This window comes from Myotis daubentonii, chromosome 1 (assembly GCF_963259705.1).
Source record: "Myotis daubentonii chromosome 1, mMyoDau2.1, whole genome shotgun sequence".
NCBI classification, from domain to species: domain Eukaryota; kingdom Metazoa; phylum Chordata; class Mammalia; order Chiroptera; family Vespertilionidae; genus Myotis; species Myotis daubentonii.
In genome coordinates, this window is record NC_081840.1 from 21314146 (window position 1) to 21329425 (window position 15280).

Sequence of the window (15280 nt, forward strand, 5' to 3'; positions counted from 1 at the left end):
CATGAATTTTGTGCACGGGGCCTCTAGTATACTAATAAGCAACTAATGAAAGCTTTTTCATATCTTCAAACCTTTTCCTCAATCCCCAATTAACTCACTTTAAATGATTTTAATTTCAAGCTCAAACTGCCCTCCAAAGTATGTGCAAACTGCCCTCCAAAGTATGTGAAAGTAAGAATGTGAATTGTTGGGAAAGTTGGAAACATCTATTTTTCTAACTGGACTTTAAGATTAAAGCTCATGGTATCTGTTAGGTCACTGTAAGGTAGAACGGTACACTGGTTAAGAGCGCATCCTCTAGAATTAGCTAGATCTAAGTTACAATTTTGACCCTACTACTTACTAAGAAAATAATAATAATTACATCATAGGGTTCTTATAAAAACTAAATGAGATTGTATTTGAAAGGCACAGTGGTAGGCACATTAAATGCTCACGAAATCTGGTTGCTGTTACTACTGCAAACTCAATAGTATCTATGTGGTTCTATTTACTAAGTTCCATAACTTAACAGCATTTATCGCAGCATGCAACATGCCATTCTACTCAGAGCAGTGCACTGAGTTATAATGAAGATCCATAAGAATTAGGAGAGTCCCTATTTCTCAAAAGGTTTTAAGGGGTATAAGCATCTGGCACACCACAGGCACTCCCTACCTATCTGCTGAACAATGAGAAAAAATAAAGAACACATAAGATAACAACATATAAACAAACAGAAACAAGTATACGAGTGACCAGAGTGACCTAAATACACTTCTGATGCTTTAAAGCCTCAGGGAAATATTCAGATTGTATTTACCGTGGATAATGTGTGAGACAAGGATGACTAAATCTGACTTCTATAATCAAATTCATACCCTAATCAGGAAACACCAGGTCTTTCCCCTCCTCGATTTGAATATACTAAATTGGGAAAATATGGCATTTAGTCACAGTTACTGAAGGAGCTGGATCAAACACAACTCTGTTCCTTTATGATGTGTTTCCAGAGTTAAAGAGAACATTATTAAGAGACTGCGTTAGCCAATCAGCTGAGTTGCTTCCATCTGTAGGAGCTTGCACTTCTCTCTCCATTATTACATAAAAGTAATGCTTTGTCTGTCCTTTATCCTGTTCTTGTAGTGGTAAAAGCTGCTATTTGCAGATATTTTCCAAAAGGTTAAGACTATTATTGGGAATGTGAAGTAAGAGGCCCTCTCAGCCCAGCAGGAAGACCTGGAATGATGTTTTCATTTGGCCTCACACCTAACTCAGGCCCCCACAACATCCCTCACCCGCTCTCATTAGTGCTGCTCACAGACCCTCCGCTGGAGCACTCCCTCCTCCCTAAAACCTAAAAGGAAAGCAGGCAGCGGCCTTGGAAACAGTTACTTCATCCAGTTGGCTAATGGGTCACATATTCCACGGGAAAGGATCCAGGTACGGAAAAGAGGGGATGGCTAGGCCTGTGCGCAAGGAGAGGGAGAAGAGCATTAACTACATGGTTCTTAGGCCTGGGTAAAAGGTGATAAATTTCCAGTTTTGGAGTGAAATGGGAATATTTTCCCATTATGTCCACATGTTGCCAGCTCCCCTGGTGCCTGCTGGCATCTTCCCAGGCTTCTGTCTGGCACCTCCACCAAATACCTAAAAGAATCAGACTCATTCCAAAGCTTCTCTGAGGAGGAGGGGGCCAAGGGTCCAGCCAAGTGCTTTGATCTCTGCAGGGGGTCTCCAGGGATCCAGCCCAGGGAGAGGCGGGAGGGAGGCGAGCCTGCCAAGTACATTCTCTAAAGACCTGTCACCCCCTTTACGAGACTCAGCATCCAGGGAAGAGTCAGGGCACGGGGCTCTCAGCCCCACAAGGAAAGTTTAACTCTCCTTTTCTTTATGATGTTGGTTTTAAAATAACAAATCACCAGGGCAAAAGAGCATTCCAAAAGAAAAAAACCCCAGAGGAGCTGGGAATAGATCCTACTCTTCTTGACTCATGTCTAAGAAAATAAAAAGCAAACTTATACCACCGCTGACTTTCAATAGCAATTCCATTTGGCAGCTAAAACCCAAACCCAAACCCAAACCAGTGCTGTCTATGAGATTCAAATAACACTGGAGTTCCTGGCACAAAGCTGAAGGAAAAACTGTTGGGCAGGAGCCGTCCACCAAGGTCAGAACAGAGAGAGGAAAGGAGACATCCAAAGCATCTGACCAGGGCCTCTGTCACAGGAGACACAGCGTAAAGGCTTCTGGAGTGACTCAGGGCCAGGTAACCAGACTGGCAGCCCGGGCCTGGGGCTGTAATAGCTGCTGTATCAGAACCAGATCCGACATGTCTGCAGTGTTTATAATACAGTCCAGACTGAATGGAAGGATCTCCCAATGTGAAAGACCCTCAGAAAGTTAGTTTCTATACGTACAGAAATAGCTCAGATCATGTGAAAGAGAATGGGGGGTTTAAGACGGAGTACTGACCCCACACACAACCTATCTTCCTCCCCCTCTCCCTTTCCAGTGACCCACTGGAAGGACAAAGAAGATACGTTCTAAAACAGCGGTTCTCAACCTGTGGGTCGCGACCCCTTTGGGGGTCGAACAACCCTTTCATACGGGTCTCCTAAGACCATCGGAAAACACATATATAATTACATATTGTTTTTGTGATTAATCACTATGCTTTAATTATGTTCAATTTGTAACAATGAAATTGGGGGTCATCACAACATGAGGAACTGTATTGAAGGGCCGCGGCGTTAGGAAGGTTGAGAACCACTGTTCTAAAAGAATGAACTGATCACAAGGCTAGAAAGCGGTTCAAGGGCCAACAACAGACCAAAACTGAAAGACAGAAAGCAGACAGGATCAGGCTGAGAAAACAGAGCAGAGGACACCCCTGCCCCGGACTTCAGAGCCGAGTGTGATCTTCCCAAGGCGGCTGGGAGAAGGTCCCGCTGGCAGTGAACACGCAGAAGCAGGAGCGGGCCGGGAACACGAGCCGGGCAGGTCATCAACACGCAGCACGTGGAACAGTGAGGCCAGGGGCCTTCTCCAGCACCCAACGCGTGGCGCTTGGGAAACAGCGTGTCCTCTGGGGAAGGCAGCTTGTGCGAGTGCAGGGATCTGAGAGTGGCGCCTGAGGCCTCCCACCCCCCAACAGGCACACAGTGGGGAAAGGAGGACCGGTAGCACTGACTCAGAGTGAAAGCTCCCTGCACCTGCACAATGAGGCTGCCCTACTTCGGGGCAGGGGGAGGAAGAGGCATGCTCCTCGCTCATGTCCACCTAAGGGGCAGCCTGACAGTCACTCTGCCCAAAGCTCCAACAGCCTCCTGTCCAGGCAGAAGCTCTCAGGGAATCGGTCCTACACAACAGTCGGGGAAACTCAGGCCAGCTGTCCATTTCAGTCAGTCTCATCTCCGTTCATAAATATGGCTCAACACACCTAAGGTTACTGAAACTGAGAAAAGCCAACAGGAGGAAAATAAGACAATCCCCAAGGAAGTTCACACCATAGAAGATAACTTTAAGAAAACTTTCAACTGGTATCTTCAGAAAGACCAGCAGACAAATTGCACTAAGCAACGACAGCTGTTAACAAGAAAGCAAGTCCGAAAATAAGAGTTTCTGCAAACTATGATAGCCAATATAGAAATTCAGTAAATGAGATAAATAAATGGATAGAATTCCAACTGGTGATCCAGAAGGTAGAGTGGAAAGACAGAATTTAAAATGAGAGAAAAGCTGACACGAAGGAAAGACCCAGACTGCCTCAAAAAGCAGTTCTAGAAGTAGAAACAAAGACAAAAAAAAAAAAAAAAAAAAAAAAAGAGGGGGTGGGGTGGGGGGATAGTTTTCCCTGAACAAGTAAAAATACTAGTTTCTATATGAAAAAGGTTGGCCAAATGTCCAGGAAGAAGAATTAACAAAGATCCAGACTGAATTAGTAGTTAAATTTCATAATTCCATGCTGTAAAGTTTCTACTGAGTTTAAAATTTGTATCCAACTTATAAAGCAGAGAAACTGAATCATAGTTACTGAGGAGAATGTAAATGTTAAAAACCTTAAAAATAGTAAAAAGTGATCAAACGTAGAGGTAGAAAGTGGAAGGGAGGGTAGGCGGTGATATGAGTACAGTAAATATCAAACTACAGTAAATATCAAAATGCAAAGCTGAGAAAAGAAGAAACATAATCCAATTATATTATGTTACTAACTACTATTATAAATCTAGGGAGCAAAACTGTGGTTGGAATTTTATTTTATTTTACTTACTCTGCATTTAACTTAAAAACAACTTTTAATGAGGATTTTGCGAAGCATAAAGATACTGATGAATTTTGAAAAAATAAGAGGATGAGGAAGAGGAGGAAGGAGGTTGGGAGGGAGGAAGGGTGGGAGTGCAACAAGGATGCCATACCGATTTGGGTAAATTTCCTTGAGGACCTTGAGGGCAGGATCCCACAGTTCTGCTCAATAAAAACTAAATGTTTATGCTGCTAATTAATGCTTAGTGCTGAGGAATTCACATGACAGTATCCTCAAAGCAGAAAAGGTACCTCTTTTCTGCTGACACCAAAGGCCTTCCTCCCCCAAAATTGGATCAAGTAACTTTTCAGCCATAGAGTAACTATTGTCGTGGGAAGTTACTGCCAAGAGATACCTCATACCCAACCTCAACTCACATTTCTGAATGCAGATTTCCAAAGGGGACACCTGCTCTTAATGAAAAGCAACCATATTAGTAGCTAGGACAATGAGTGCAACAGGGAAAAACAGAACGCAGAGAGGTTGTGCTGGATACTTACATTGTTGATCAGGTAGACGCCCCGCCCCCTAGAAGAGGCCACTGGTTTTACTATCCAAGGTCCCCGATCCTTTGAATAGCAGTCTGCTCAAAATATTGGGAGATAGAAAGTGGGAGAGAGAAACAAAGAGAAAGAAGGGACATGAGATTATCAACTGAAATTTCAACAATGGTTATCTACTCAGGTACCCAAAGAATTTTCCAAATTTCTAAGTGGAAGGCAGCAGCTAAAATAACCTGTATTTTTGGACTAGTCTTAAAAATTAAACAAGGACAGAGACAGAAACCAAAAAAGGAGGGGGGGTGGGGGGGGGAGAAAAAAAGAGGGAGGACGAGAGAGAAGGAAGAGACGGCAAAATTATAGCAAATACTACATAATATATTTTGTTCACCATTTCCCCTCTTGAATGAGAGGATGAAACTAAATAAGACAAATAACTGGATTATAGTCTATTACTGTCACAAACAACCTTCATAAATCTTTGCGATTCTTTCTTCCCTTAACTAAGGGACCTCCAGAGGCTAACCGTGCAGACAATGGCAGTGTCAATGCTAGATACCATAATACGGTCACTTTCCTTAAGCAATTTCTCTGAGCTTGTAAAAAAAAAAGTCACCTAAAATCAAACAATGTGCAAGTGGAAAGGAAAAACACGAATTTACAAGTGAGTAAAAGGTGCATTTTACTCTTGTTCCTTTCTTAGGTTCAGGCTTACACCTTAAACATCTCTGGATCGTGGGAAGAGAAACCAAACAACGGGCACCAAGGCTTGCAGATGGCTCTGCTTAGAGGAAGTCAAAAGACACCAGAGAAAAGTAGGAACAAGGAATTCTCCCTTTGTTATGAGCTAAACTATCTTTTCAAGGCCCCCAACAGGCACTTGACAAACCATTTCACCAGGAGGAGAAAAAGTAGGTCTCCTTGTCCACTCTCCCCCATTTCCCCTGCTTTTTCCCTTGATGCAACCTAACTGAATTAGGAAAAATGGAATATGGCACACAGAATTTACAACGCTATGAGCAACAGAAATATGTCTGCTAGTTCTACTCACACATGAGAAATGTATGTGTAAGATTATTCGGTGTTCCAGTATAGTAGCAAAAGATGTCCATCAATTAATTAAGTACACTATATTGCATCTATTTCAGGGGCCAGCAAACATTTTTTGTAAAAAAAAACCCACAGATAATAGCCCTGCCAGCATGGGTCAGTGGTTGAGCGTCAACCTATGAACCAGGAGGTCATGGTTTGATTCCAGGTCAGGGCATATGCCTGGATTGCAGGCTCGATCCCAGCCAGTATGGAGCATGCAGGAGGCAGTCAACCAATGATACACTCTCATCATTGATGTTTATATTTCTCTCTCCCCCTCCCTTCCTCTCTGAAATAAAACAAAAAATATTTTAAAAATAAATAAATAAGAAACTATTAAAAAAAAACAGATAATAAACAATTTAGGCTTTGCAGGCCATGCAATCTCTGTTGCAACTGTTCACTTATGCCATTGTACCTTGAAAGCAGCCATAAATAATATGCAAAGAAAGGGGCAGGCTATGTTCCAATAAAACTTTATTTATGGACACTGAATTCCATATGATTTCCAAATGCCATTAAATTTTATTGTCTTTTGTTTCAACCATTTAAAAACATAAAAACCTTTTATAGCTCATGAGTTGTATAAAAATAAGGCAGAAGACTAGATTTGATTAAAAGGCTATAGTTTACAGACACCTGATCTGTATAATGGAATATTAAGCAGACACACGAAATAATAATGTTATTAATGAATAGACAGGGAATGATCTCAAAGACAGGCAGTTCAGTGACTAAAAGGAAAGTGCAGGGCAATGCATATTGCATGCTCCCATCTATACACATACACACTCAAGCCATATGCCACAAACACACAGATTATCTCTAGAAGGACATGTATAAAACTAGGAGCACTGATCACCTCTGAGGCAGAGAGGTGGATGTCTGAGGAAAGCAGAAAAAAGAAGGCTTTTCATTATTGTTTTGTAATTTTTTTGTACCATGGGAATATACTCCCTTTCAAAATATATAATTTACATAACTTTAAAGTCCTGCTATAGATAACTTATTTATCTATATACTACAGGCCCGGTGCACAAAAATTTGTGCACTGGGGGTGGGGGGGTCCCTCAGCCCGGCCTGTGCCCTCTCGCAGTCTGGGACCCCTCGGGGAATGACCACCTGCTGGCTTAGGCCCACTCCCTGGGGGATTGGGCCTAAGCTGGCAATCAGACATCCCTCTGGCAGCCCAGGAGCCCTCGGGGGATGTCCACTTGCCAGTGGGGAGCAGGCCTAAGCTGCAGTCTGACATTCTTAGTGCTGCTGAGGCAGCGGTAGAGGCTCCCACCACCACTGTTGTACTGGCAGCCGTCAGCCTGGCTTGTGGCTGAGCAGAGCTCCTCCCATGTGAGAGCGCACTGACCACCAGGGGGCAGCTCCTGCATTGAGCATCTGCCCCCTGGTGGTCAGTGTGTGTCATAGTGACCAGTCATTCCCAGTCATTCTGCTGTTAGGGTCAGTTTGCATATTACCCTTTTACTATATAGGATAGAGGCCTGGTGCACGGGTGGGGGCCAGCTGGTTTGCCCTGAAGGGTGTCCTGGATCAGGGTGGGGGTCTCGCTGGGGTGCCTGGCCAGCCTGGGTGAGGGGCTGATGGGTGTTTGCAGCTGGTCACACCCCCTTCAGGGTGGGGGTCCCCACTGGGGTGCCTGGCCAGTCTGGGTGAGGGGCTGCGGGCTGTTTTCAGGCTGGTCAAGCCCCCCGCAGTGGGGACCCTCACCTCATGGAGGTTTGGCCAGCCTGGTGAGGGGCTGATGGCTGTTTTCAGGCTTGCCACACCCCTTTAGGGTGGGGGGTCCCCACTGGAGTGCCTGGCCAGTCTGGGTGAGGGGCTGAGAGCCGTTTTCAGGCTGGCCAAGCCCTGGCCGACAGAAGCTCCCAGCCTCTCCTTTTTTCTTTTATTCTGGGATTTATTTACCTTCTATAATTGAAACTTTGTTGACTTCAGTGGAGCTCAGAGCCCTGCGGCAGGTGAGAAGCTTGGCTTCCTGCTCGCTCCAGCTCCGTGGCCACGACCAGCTGAAAGCAGGTATCTGGGGCTTATTTATCTTCTATAATTGAAACTTTGTTGCCCTCAGTGGAGCTCAGACCGGGTTGGGAAGCTTGTCATCCTCCATCACTGGAGCAACCAAGCCTCCTGCTCGCTCCAGCTCCGTGGCTTCCGGCTGCCATCTTGGTTGGGTTAATTTGCATATAGTTGCTCTGATTGGCTGGTGGGCATGGCTTAAGGCATAGCGAAGGCATGGTCAATTTGCATGTTTGTCTTTTATTAGACTAGATATATAAGCCTAAGCGACCAAACAACTGGTCAACCGGTCACTATGACATGCACTGACCACCAGGGACAGACGCTCAATGCAGAAGCTGCCCCCTGGTGGTCAGTATGCTCCCACAGCCAACCTCCCATGGCCAGTCCCTCCCCACAGCTGGCCAATCTCCCGCGGTCCCTCTCCTGACCAGCCAACCTCCTGCAGCCCCTCCCCCTGGCTGCCGCCCCAATCAGGATGGGGCAAGACGGCCCCAAGCAGCCCCAATCGCCAGCGAGGCCAAGGAACCCCACTCATGCACAAATCTGTGTACTGGGCTTCTAGGGGTTATATAAGACAAATTAAGCCTTCATAAAGTAAAGCCACTGAATATGTGTATGTGTATACAGTTTATGTATATTTTTTTCCATTTTGCTATTTTCCCCAGATTCTAAGGAGGCAATGAGCTGAGCACAGAAGAAATTATTAATAGTAAAGAAAACAAAAATTACAAAATTTTCTAACCTTCATTCATTCAATACTTCTAAGTACCCAATCTGTGTCAATCAGTTTGCTAGGGGATTGATCGATCCATGCAGTAGTGACAAAGACAGCCTTGCCCTCACAGAGATTAGACTAGTAGAAGGGGCAGACATCGATCAAATAATTACAGGCACACTCTGAGTCATCAAGAGGAAGTGCAGAGGGCCATAGGAAAGCCTAAGGAAACAGCCAAAACTGTCTGGGGACAGGCCCTATAAAACCCTCGTTTTCACAAAAGGAAAAATCTAGCTAAATGCAGTTGTTGCCACCTAACACTGTAATAAATCTTACTTTGTGAACTAACCTTATCAGAAGTTTTCGCTTTTTTGGTGCTTCACTTTTATCACATTGTTGGAATTCTAACTACAAATGTCTTTCACGTTAGGCTTTTATCCTTAATGTGTTATGTTTCAGAACAAAGACTGAGTTTTCCTAGGTTCTAAAAATGTGGTTATGAAGCAAGAAAAATAAGAGGCAAAGGCAGGTTGCAAAGCTTGTCAGCCTCTCAGGATGAGGACGTACTAGACAGGGTCTGCGATCCTTCTAGCGCATCCCAGGCCCTACAGTGGGAGCCTGTGCGGCTAATGGAAAAGGCTCTGGACCAGGGGTAGAAAGATCTGGATTCGAATTCTGGCTTTTACACCAGGGGCACTTTGCTTAAACTATCCAGTCTCTCACAGATACAGAGAAAAGACTGATGGTTGCCAGAGGGAAGGGGGTTTGGGGAACTGGGTAAAAAAGGTGAAGGGATTAAATACAAATTGGTAGTTCTGTAAAGTACAGCACAGGGAACATAGCCAATAATATGTAGTAACTATGTATCATGCCAGGTGAGTACTGGAAATATCGGAGTGAACACCTTGTAAAGTATGTGATTGTCTACACACTATGTGGTACACCTGAAACTAATACTAAGTAATACTGAATGTAAACTGTAATTGAAAAAATAAAAATAAACTGTCCAGTCTCATCTTCAAAATGAACGGGTTTAGTCTGATTTGCTAAGTTCTCTTATAATGCTAATATTATTATTCTATAAATTTACTGATTGCTTTAAAATCTAGCTACCTGCAATTAACTGCAATTAATGAGCAGAAGTCAAAATTTTGCTCATTCCTTAGAATTATTTCTCAGCCTCTCTTGCAACTGCAAGTGACCACAGGACACAATTCTGACCAATCAGAAGTAAACAGAAATCTGCTGGGGCTTGGGAGAGAAGTTTTGCTTTTCTGACAATGGTGCCACCCTATCTTTCTTTTGTCCTTCCGGCCGAGAAAGCTGTCCACTGGGCCGCATGTGGCTGGAGTTGCCAAGAGATTCCTAGGTTCAAGGTCACAGCCCTCCGATTCTACTACATCCTGCAACGAGCAACAGTGCACCAGGAGTCTAGAAAGATATATACCACGTATTCCAATCCTCGCACTCTAATTACTGGCAATATCCAGGTTTTCACATCTCTTGAGGTAGTGGTTGGTCTCTGGGACAGATCTCTACAGAGATGGGTTTAAGGTTTTCTCTTATTAGAACAAAAGCCATAAATTCATGAGATCCACCTTGGCTGGTATCTCAGTGTCTTTAGGCAAACTTCATGCCCATTCCTTATCAGTTCTCTTTCAAAGGCCTTACACAAGCTATTTTCATACTTTTCTGTCCCTCCCACACACCCAAACCCATCTGTAGGCCCTTCATTCCTGCATGTGTCCTCATCACCCTACACCCCAAGATGGCTGGGAATTTGTTACATAAACCCAGTCACCTGCTTTTCTATCTAAAATCTCATCTGGGTCATCACTTGGCCTTCCTTTCCTTGTTTTAGGGGAGAGACATGCCCACCTCCTTCCTAAAGCTCACCTTCCACAGGGGCTCTTGATTAACCCTCTCCTGCCTTCTCTGGGACGTCAATCACTGTTCGCATCGTTGCGCTCTCTCCCCTCTGATTTTTCTGCGGTGTGGCTTCTCGTTATTTTTCCCTCCCTTGGTAATCACATCCACCTCCATACCTGCAAATTCCAGAATCTGTATCTCTGGCAAACTAAACACTGCCTGCCAACATCACGACACGGATGCCTGTAGACACCTCAACTCCAAACCTGGTCCAAAATTTAATACTCTCTCACTCTAACACTCCTTCATGTTCCTGGTTACACTCTCTGAAGAAAGACGTAATGATGCTCCCAGCTTTTCAGACTCACACCTTTGGAGATATCTTTGACCTCTGCCTCACTACTAGCAGTCAGTTGGCAATCCTTATTTATTCTCCCATTCTGTCCATTCTGGCCACCTAGCTGTATCTAGCTACACTTCCGACCTGGATTACTCAATAATCTCCAAAGTGACCACTGTGCTTCCTTCCCCTGCTCCCTCCAATTCATTTCATGCAGTTATTTTCCTAAAGGCCAGCCTGTTCACCTCCCTTTCCTTCTCAAACGTCTCCTATCACCCACACTCAAGTGAGCACTGGAGGGTCAGAACACAAGAGTCATGGAGATAACGAAATTTCCAATATATGATATGCAAGGTAGACACCAAAGGGAAAGAAGAGAACTTAAAACAGATTTTATGAAAAGGGGAATGTCTCTTTGAAGTCGATGGGCTTGTCCCGAGTATGTAAATTTCACAACCCAATTAACCTAATGGTGTTGGATTTCTTCCCAGTGGATTTAAGTTGAGAGGTCATGAGCTCTGGACAACTGGCACCCTGGCAAGACTGAAACCAAGGAGATTCCTCTTTACCACCACATCCTCCCTGCCCTCCCTCTTCCACAAACACGGCAAGTCCCTGCTGGGACCGCTGGGTGGGAACGGCAATGGGTGATCTGTTTGGGGGACTGAGGTACACTATGGGCCGGCAGTAACTGCCCAGGGGCTAAATGTGGTGGCTTTGGGTTGCAGCTGTATTAATTCTATGTATTCTACTGACCTCTTGGATTCACTCTTGTTAAAAAGAAGAACACATAAAAGTTTGAGTAATTGCTGAAGGAGCAATTCTATGGGAAGACAGGCCAGGCTTGAACTGATGAAGGAACCCTAACTCTACCAATCAGCTGAATGAGCTTCCCAGCCCCGGCCTGCCTCCAAAGGGCGGGAAGAACAGCAAAGAGGAGAAGGGGATTTTCCACTTACATTCCTTTCGTAGGAAATTATTCTGGACTTGAACTTCTCACCAGGAATCCAACAACAGGAGGAGTTCATATTGGGAACCTTTTAAACTGCCGACCTGTTAGTTGCAGCATTTTCAAGCTATCGTGTTGGCCTACTACAGAAATTTTAATTTTTATTATGTATTGATATATTTCAACGTAACTTGAAATAGGAAACAATACTGAACATTTATTGAGCACCTATAAAGCACCATTCCAAGTGCTTTCCATGTGTTAACCTATTTAAACATCCCAACAACTCTGTAAGGTCAGTACTGGGAACAGTCTCTCTTTACAGAGGAGAAAGCTAAAGTACAGAGAGGTTTAAGTAACTTGGCTAAAGTCACATAAAAATTCTTGACTGCAGATTTTCAGCTTTGAGTGCACTGTAGTACTGAAGTTAACTTCACTCATCTAATTAATACTCACTTCCGACCCATTTCAGAGCTCTGTGTGGGCGAACACTGAACTGCCAACTTGTGGTCCCAGCAGTAGTGCTATCAGAGGAATGGCGACCTCAAGGTACAGCCTGTGACCGTCCCTGATGACATAAGCCCCATAGGAAGAACACTCCACTGGGTGACCAGACCAGATTCTTAAGTCCAACTGGTAAAAGTATCAAAAGTCAGGAAGCTTAGAGAGGCCTTGCTTTTCCTATCCCCATGCTTCCCCTACCCTGAAACAGAAACAGTCCCTCCCTGGGACTCATCCAGAGGCAAACTGTCAGTCTGCTTCTCCTCTGTCACACCTGATCCTCTGTTGGATCTGACCCTCCTCACAGATACTGGGAAATGGTCACTGGGTATGCACTGCCCAGTGTCTTTAGCAATAAAGCGCAGTGCTGAAGAGCCTGGCCTCTGAGGCCAGACTGTGGTTGCTTATCACAGAATTTTTACCTTTTATTATGTAGTAACATATCCCAACATAACTCGGAATGGGAAATAATGTGAACATTTAGGTCTGAATCCTATTCCCACCATTTGCACAAAGTCCCTTTACTTCTCTGTATCTTAGTCTCTCCATCTGCAGAGGCAGGAACAATAACAGTACCTACCTCAGAGCAGAGGTGCCACTTAGAAGGAGGCCTGGTAGAAAGGAAATGTTCCCTGAGTGTCCGCTATTAGAGTTATCACTATTTAAACTCTCCCAAGCCTGCCTCACACCTGACCTGTGCGCTAAGCCCACCGAGTCAGGCTCTGCCCCGCGAAGGAAAGCCTGACACAGCCCACTCCTCTGCTTACACCTGCGGAGGTGAGTTCACTTCAAGGCAAAGGGAATAAGAAGCCCCCTGACACGGGGAGGCAGGCCACATGCTCCTATCTAGCGTTACCAGCAGCACAGCTGACATCGGGATCCCTAGTTGGCTCCCAAGGATAGTTTCCAGTTAATTAGTGTGAACTCCAAGGAAAAAGAGTGAGACTAACTGGTACTTCCAAACACCAAAAGATGCGTGAGACCGGAACCTCGAAGAACACAAATAACTCCAGAAATGAAGGGGACAGGAATATTCCTAAATGGCAAGAGGAAGAGAGACACCAAAGAGGATACATCTGTAGTTTACATGCAGAAGTACACACATCCCTACATGTGCACTAACTCTTGTCAATGAAGAAGAGACTGTGTACAAGACAAGAGCACATTTACCTGACACCAATGTGTCCTACATGAATGACACTGACGGGCCTTTCTAAGAATGAATATACAGGCACACAGTCAGAATAAACTCCATTTTAAAGTTATCTCTGCAGCTGTTTTACTAAAGAAACAAGTTTTTTAAGGATTTGAGAAACCCTAATTTGGTGACTACCTTGAGGCAACCCTGGAGGTCCGTCTGCCCCAAGTTCAGTTCCTGGGAATGGGCAGTGAGTCAAAGCACTTACTACAGAATTCTGCGTACTCAGCTGGCAGCAGGAAGGTCTGAGGGAGGATGTGGAAAGCCTTGAATCCATGCGTATGCTGCATCCGAATGATGTTTTTGTACAGTCGGTCCTTTCGGGTTAGTTCATATGACCTAAAAATCATAAAAGTACTTCCATTTCAGTCAACTCCGACTCAGAGGTGATCCAGTGTTATCACACCCTGAAGAGTTCACATTCACGGTTCTAGAGCAGTCACTGAGAACAGTAGGTCCCAAATCTATCACTGTCAACCCCAAAGGTTTTTTCATCATTTTCATGGAATAGATTTCTTTGGACAGGTTTAGTCATTAAGGTATACGTTATGTACAGTAAAATTTGCCTTTTTTAGTGTATTATTCTGAATTTGAACAAACACATACAGTTATGTAACCACCACCACAATCAAGATTTAGACAATTCCAACATCCCAAAAGTTACCTCAAGTCCCTTGCAGTCAACCCTCCCAATCACCTCCAGGCCCTGGCAAAGTCACCTGTTGTCTGTCCCTGTATTTTGCCTGTTCCAGAAAGTCGATTAAAGGGAATCATGTGATGTGTGTATCCTTGTGAGACTGTCTTCTTTCACGGAAGGTAACACACACAATTGAGATTTACCCTTGTGGTTGCATGTATCAGTGTTTCACTCTGTTTTATGGCTCAGTAGTGACCCACAGTTCGGTTATCCACTCACCTGGGGAAGGACACATGAGCTGTTTCCAGTTTTTGGAGATTATGAATAAAGTCACTATAAGCATTTGTGTATAGGTTTTTATTTATTACTAGAGGCCCAGCACGCGATTGAAATCGCGCGAGGAGGCACCCCGTGGGGGGCCAGGACCCGTGCCCCGATCCGCGTAGGCGATCCGCGTAGCCCTGGCCGCCGTGTTGTGTCCGCTGGGGTGGGGGCAGGCGCTCTGTGTGTTGTGTCTCCACTCCGGCCCGCCTCCAGCCCCAGCCTCCCCGAGGCTGCTGGGGTGGGGGCAGCACGCAGTCCCCTCCCGCCCATCAGTCCCCTCCCGCCCATCTGTCCCCTCCCGCCCATCTGCAGGCACAGCTCCTCCTGAGCGGTTGTGATGCTCGGCTAATTAGCATATTCCCTGTTTATATATACAGTGGGGCCTTGACTTACTAACGAGTTTTTTTGAGATACGAGCCATCTCTCGGCCGATTTTTTGCTTTGAGTTGCGAGCTCAAAAAAATTCGGGTTACGAGCCAGCTTCAGATACCCCACCACTAGTTGGCGCAGCGAACGTCACAGTGATTTGACATTACGAGTAATTTGAGTTATGAGCTCCATCACGGAACGAATTAAACTCATAAGTCAAGGCCCCACTGTATACAGATTATTACTTTTTAATCCTCATCCAAGGATACACTTTTTTATTTGATTTTAGAGAGAGAGGAAGGGAGCAGGAGAGAAAGAGAAACATTGATGTGAGAAACACTGAGTGGTTGCCTCCCGTACATGCCCGAATGAGGATTGAACCCACAATCTAGGTTACGTGCCCTGACCAGGAACTGAACCCGCAACATTTTGGTGTATGGAACAATGCTCCAACCAACTGAGTTAACCAG

The 15280-nt window shown here is 44.9% G+C and overlaps 1 protein-coding gene across 24 annotated transcripts in view; it reads right to left on the reverse strand.

Annotated features, from left to right (window-relative positions):
* The window catches only part of TTLL5 (tubulin tyrosine ligase like 5), a 264490-nt gene that overhangs the window by 230962 nt on the left and 18248 nt on the right, over positions 1-15280 (reverse strand). For 23 of the 24 annotated variants that reach the window (XM_059689876.1, XM_059689822.1, XM_059689866.1 and 20 more), the window contains 2 exons: positions 13689-13819; positions 4786-4868 (listed from right to left, as the gene is read on the reverse strand). In XM_059689876.1, coding sequence (XP_059545859.1) covers positions 4786-4868; positions 13689-13819 — 214 coding nt within the window. The remainder of the gene's footprint in view (positions 1-4785; positions 4869-13688; positions 13820-15280) is intronic. The other variant, XM_059689923.1, reaches the window with a different exon arrangement.